Source organism: Neomonachus schauinslandi, chromosome 16 (assembly GCF_002201575.2).
Source record: "Neomonachus schauinslandi chromosome 16, ASM220157v2, whole genome shotgun sequence".
NCBI lineage: Eukaryota > Metazoa > Chordata > Mammalia > Carnivora > Phocidae > Neomonachus > Neomonachus schauinslandi.
The window spans coordinates 22,982,421-22,988,154 of NC_058418.1; the positions used below are offsets into that span (position 1 = coordinate 22,982,421).

The following is a 5,734-nucleotide window of genomic DNA, read 5'->3' on the forward strand; positions in this document are numbered from 1 at the left end:
TGCTTCTCCCTCTCCCTCTGCAGCTCCCCCTGCTTGTGCTCTCTTGCCCTCTCTCTGTCAAATAAATAAATAAAATCTTTAAAAAAAAACTTAAAAATGTTGTACATATATGTAATTTTTTAAGTCATAGAATAAAATGTTTTAAAATTACAGGGCGCCTGGGTGGCTCAGTTGGTTGAGCGACTGCCTTCAGCTCAGGTCATGATCCTGGAGTCCCGGGATCGAGTCCCACATCGGGCTCCCTGCTCAGCAGGGAGTCTGCTTCTCCCTCTGACCCTCCTCCCTCTCATGCTCTCTGTCTCTCATTCTCTCTGTCTCAAATAAAATCTTTAAAAAAAAAATGTTTTAAAATTACATGCTAGGTATAAAATTTGCATCAAGGCCTAATCATCAGTTTCCATAGAAGCCTATGGAATTTTTTTCCTAGAAAGTAATAGAAATAAAAAGAGTAAACTGAATTACAAAGCAACATAAGTGGGATTACTCCTAGGTACTCATCAAAGTTCTATAGGTAAGTTTCCTCAACCTCCCTCCAAAGAGCCAAATCTGATAAGTGGGTATTTCTCCAACCTCCTACAACTAGAAATGGCATAAGTCCTAGAAAAGTGGGATGGCCACACTTGAGAATAAATGACCTCTGCTGAATGAATGAAAATACATTCATTTACATATCTGTGGCATAAGAGAATAAGAAACCAAAGGAGATACTTCTAGAGAACCTCAAATACTCAAATCAAGGTACAGAATTTTGCTACCTGCCATAAATTCCAAGATTACACTAAGAGCAGACCACAAGGATAGGACATATGGTACTTCAATCAACATAATTCAGTCAACATTGAAGATAGTCCTTCTCCCATGTCAATGTTTTCATCTCAAATGTCAAATCCACATCCTTCCAGAGCTCTCTCTCTACCCCTATACTAAGTCATCTAAAGTGTTCAACTCTTCACAAATGAGGCAAAATGTACTCTACATAACTTAAATAAGAATGCATTAGGGCCTACTCACTAATAACTTATCACATGAATAAAAATTAATATGTTTAGATTTAAACTAAGATAGAAATGAAATCTAAAAACTATCATGTTTTAAAAAAGAATAAAGAAGGTATTAATTTTACTTATCTTGTTACTTGTCATTCTCTTGACACTCCAGCAAGTTACAATATATGAAAACTAAACTCCAAGATAAAGTGGAAATTTGACTGGAAAACCAATTTGATTTTTTTAAAAAGCTGAATAAGTGATTTTTAAATCAGTATTTGGCTCAAGTTGATGCAGAATTAATTAGCATTACCTCTGCAACAGGATTTAAAAAGAGTAAAAGAAAAATGCCTTTCAATGGTCAAACAAAATATCCAACATAAATTCTTCCACATTTAGTAGCATCTGAAAAATAAGAATAATGTATGCAAATTTAAGAAATAAACAACCACACTGAAGAAAAAATTTAATACTCCTTCTGAAACGCTAAAAAGATAAAAAATTGTGTGCATTCCAAAGGGCCACATATGCTACACAGCACTGTGGCCCATAATGCGTCTGGAAAAATATAACAACATTCAATTTATTATTTTATCATTTTAATTTTAATAAGCATATTAATGTCACATATACTTTTTAAAAATATAAATATTTTTAAAAGCTGTGTTTTACAATACAATATTCAAGAACACAGAGCTGATATATATTGTAAAAGTAATCACTGTGTGTAAGACATTTGAATTTGATCAGAATACTGTTATGGCGAAAGAAAAACACCTTCTTTTTAATCATTCATATTCAGCAACAGTGAAAATGCTCTATATACGCATTGGCTCTGAATAACACATCTCATATGTTTCAAACCTGCCATGCTATCTATTACTGTTTTGATGATTACATAGTTCAACACAAAAATGCATCCCACTCAGATTCTCAATAATAAGTCTGATTTTGCAGATAACCTCCTAATCATAAAAGCTTTTATTTTAAGACAAGTATTATGCAAATGCAGCATGGAAATCAGACTTGCTGTAATTGGGAGAAAAAGACAAGTGTAAGAACCCTGCACATTTGACACCTATTGCATTTCTGTGCACTCATCTTGCATTCTCTGACTTTTTTCCTCATATTTGAAGTGCTAGGTTAAAGTGTATTTACACTAGAAAGTTACTGACTGATAGGCTTAATAATATGACAGAATGATGTGTTTGAGAAAGCAAGACTTTCTAGATAAGAAATCTTTAAATATTTTCTATATGTTTTTATGACCTTCCTTATACAGAGGGAATGTTTCACGTGCAACACCTGCAGATAGAAATAGATGTACATTTCACTCAAACCCAATCAAATTTATCTAATATAAAATCCAGACATGAAGTGAACTATGATAGCAGCAGTGATTCTCGGGACAGCATGTGCAAAATCCAATATTTTGCTATTTACATCATGGTGGTCAGAAAAGAAATGTGCCAAAACTCCCTTTCCCATTCCACTTGAACTGGTTGCCCACAATTGAAACAAACATCTCCTGTGACATTAAGTTGTCATCAGCTTGTATGATCCCCAGTTCACTCAACCTTTTCTTCTTCATCTGGCCCTTCTGTGTGGAGGCAGCAACTAGTTCATTTACAATTTCACAGTTGCCTTCAACTTGCTCAGAAAGGCTGGATCTTGCATAGAGCTCCATTTTGCCAGTTGCACACTGAATCAACTCTTCTAGATCCACCCTTTCCGCTGTGCCTGCCTCCTCACTTGTCGGAATTTTAAGTGCTCTATTTTCTGGAGAAACAAATTATAACAAAGTTAAATGTACAAAATAACCCAACAAAATATATATATTATATATATATATATATAATATATATATTTCTACATTCTATTAGAGCTTTCAAGTGTTTTCTGCCAAGGATTCCTGCTGTCATCCGACTGGATTCTACAAACTCTTTGCCATTAAGTATCTCAATGAACAGCTGTCTTACTCTTTGTACCAAGGCTTTCTGACCCTCATACAGGATTACCAGTTTTGAATTCTTTTCTCTTATTATCCTAGAATCTCATTCACTCAACGGACCTTTTTTGGGTATTTACCTACTAAGCGTGGTGGTAAGGAGCTAGATGCAAAGATTAATAAGACAGTGCCACTCTTCCTAAAAGAACTCCCACTCTAGCAGCTAATGCCAGCATTATGAGTGTTATAGAGGAGCAGAATTCTGGATGGTTCCTATCATGCCCAATCCCCGGTGTTACTTTCATGATTGTTAAATGGCAAAAGGATTTTCTGCATGTAATCAGCTGACTTTAAGAAGATAATTCAGGTGTCCCTAACCTAATCATATGGACTCTTTAAAAGCAGGGTTTTCTCTGGCTAGATGAAGAAGAGGAAAGCATGAAGAAATTCAAAACATGAGAAATTTGAAGGATGAGCAAAATTTGCCTTGAGGGAGGTTCTCTTAAGGAAGGTTGCTGAGATAGAGAGGTTATGGGGCAAGGACCTGACAGTGGCCTCTAGAAGCTGAGAACAATCCCCAGCCAATAGCAAAAAAATGGAGACCTCATTCCTACAGCCTCAAGGAAATGGATTCTGCCAATACGAATGAGCTCAGAAGCAGATGTTCCCCCCAGAGCTCTCAGATAAAAGCCCATTCACCTTAATTTCACCCTGTGAGACCCTAAGTACATAAGGCAGCCAAGCCCACCTGAACTTCTGACCTACAGAACTGTGAGAAGAAAAAGACCTCACAGAGAACTGGAGTGGGTCCTGAAGGCTGATGAGGACTACTTTCCTCACCCATGCCAATGCTTAATCCCTCGGACTGAGATTTCATAGTAATCTAGGTCATGGCTTGAAAGTCATGAATTTCCTACTGAATGAGCTCAGCTTTGCTGCCAAGAAAAACAGTTGACAGAGAGGCATTACTTCTGCCAATAAAAAATAGAGATAAACGCCACGATCCCCTCCAGTAAGTGCAGCCCTCAAGCTGGGACACGCACTTCTCTGCCTCCATCTTTAACAAATGCCAGTGGGACCTACCACTGCTATCGTAGGCCCAGCTTTATTCCATAAATGTACAGAAAGCCAACCATGGTATGAAGGGAACTGTGGGACCAAAGAAACCACACACCAAGGTTTTGAATGAATAGGTGAACTAGTTGACCTTGAAAGTTTCTTTCACCCTAAGAGTCTTTCCCAAGCTTCTCTACCTCCATGTCCAAGCATATGCCAGTGATCTTTGTTAAGGAGGAGAGGAAGACTCAGATCCTTAATCAAAGTTTAATGCTGAAATAAAGCAAACTAGATCTGGTTTTTATTTTTATTTATTTATTTTTAAAGATTTATTTGACAGAGACAGCGAGAGAGGGAACACAAGCAGGCAGGGGAGTGGGAGAGGGAGAAGCAGGCTTCCCACTGAGCAGAGAGCCCGATGCGGAGCTCGATCCCAGGACCCTGTGATCACGACCTGAGCTGAAGACAGACATTTAACAACTGAGCCACCCAGGTGCCCAATCTGATTTTTATTTTAAAAAATCACTAACTATAGCATACCTTCAATTTCATCTTGGACATTTTCCTGCAGGTCAGAGAAGATTGTAGGTTTCACCAAGACAACACCATAACCTTCATTATTATGTATGACATTATTCACCATGGATATTTTGGGAATGTCATAATGCTCATCTAAGAAGTCCTGTGACATTGAAAACAAATGTTTTAAGGAACTGTCATATTCAACACAGCCTGATTTTAAAAATCTTCTCACTTTTTTCAGGCTATTCTAAAAATAAAGGAGAAAGCTATGCTTACTAATAAGTGGTAGCACAGTCTGAGTGACACAGCATTCCTCTGTCATTTCTGCAGATCTATAGACAGCAAAGTATTCTCACAAAAGACCCTCAATCACCAACTACTAATATCAAGAGCATTATTTATTTATTTATTTTTTTAGATTTTATTTATTTGCGAGACAGAGAATGAGAGACAGAGAGCATGAGAGGGAGGAGGGTCAGAGGGAGAAGCAGACTCCCTGCTGAGCAGGGAGCCCGATGTGGGACTCGATCCCGGAACTCCAGGATCATGACCTGAGCCGAAGGCAGTCGCTTAACCAACTGAGCCACCCAGGCGCCCTATCAAGAGCATTATTAAGATGTATATACTGTTTGTGCTTTTCAAAACCAGAAAACAATAGAACTCAACATGGGAATTTAATGAAACATAACTATTACTTAGATGAAACCATTCTAACTAACCTTCGGAAAGAGGGTGTTTTAGCAGGTGCACTCACCTTAATGAGTATCCCTTCCTTGCAGTGATGGATTTCATTGTCACTTAAGGTGCACTTACTCCCAGGATATATTTCTATACCAGCACCCTACAAGTTACATTTTAAGGTATCATAATCAGTTTTTTAAAGGCAGGACTACAAGAGAAGGTTTATTACAATCACTTCTTAAACCTTAACACAGTACAAATATAAAGTGTTTTACAGAAAGTTTTATTAGATATTTCTAACCTACATTTCCATTTGCTCCATTTCCAGCAAGTTGGCTATCATTTATCACTTTCAAAACCATACACAGATACACACACAAAACACTGGCTAAGATTATCAACACCTGATTACTGTCCCACTCCCTTTCATTCTGGACAAGGCAGTTTTCTGATTCTGCCAAAGAAAAAGAACAAATTATTTGTTTTTGCACTTTTTTAAAATGAACATCCTCTCTGAGATAGTCAATTAGTTGGAGAACAG

General features: G+C 37.4%; 1 protein-coding gene across 3 annotated transcripts in view; it reads right to left on the reverse strand.

The window, feature by feature from the left end:
• Positions 1-1,836: 1,836 nt before the first annotated feature.
• The window catches only part of SHCBP1 (SHC binding and spindle associated 1), a 28,445-nt gene continuing 24,547 nt past the window's right edge, over positions 1,837-5,734 (reverse strand). For all 3 annotated transcript variants that reach the window (XM_021704915.1, XM_021704923.1, XM_021704909.1), the window contains 3 exons: positions 5,267-5,353; positions 4,531-4,672; positions 1,837-2,765 (listed from right to left, as the gene is read on the reverse strand). In XM_021704915.1, the coding sequence (XP_021560590.1) occupies positions 2,440-2,765; positions 4,531-4,672; positions 5,267-5,353 (555 nt within the window). In that variant the 3' untranslated portion in view covers positions 1,837-2,439. The remainder of the gene's footprint in view (positions 2,766-4,530; positions 4,673-5,266; positions 5,354-5,734) is intronic.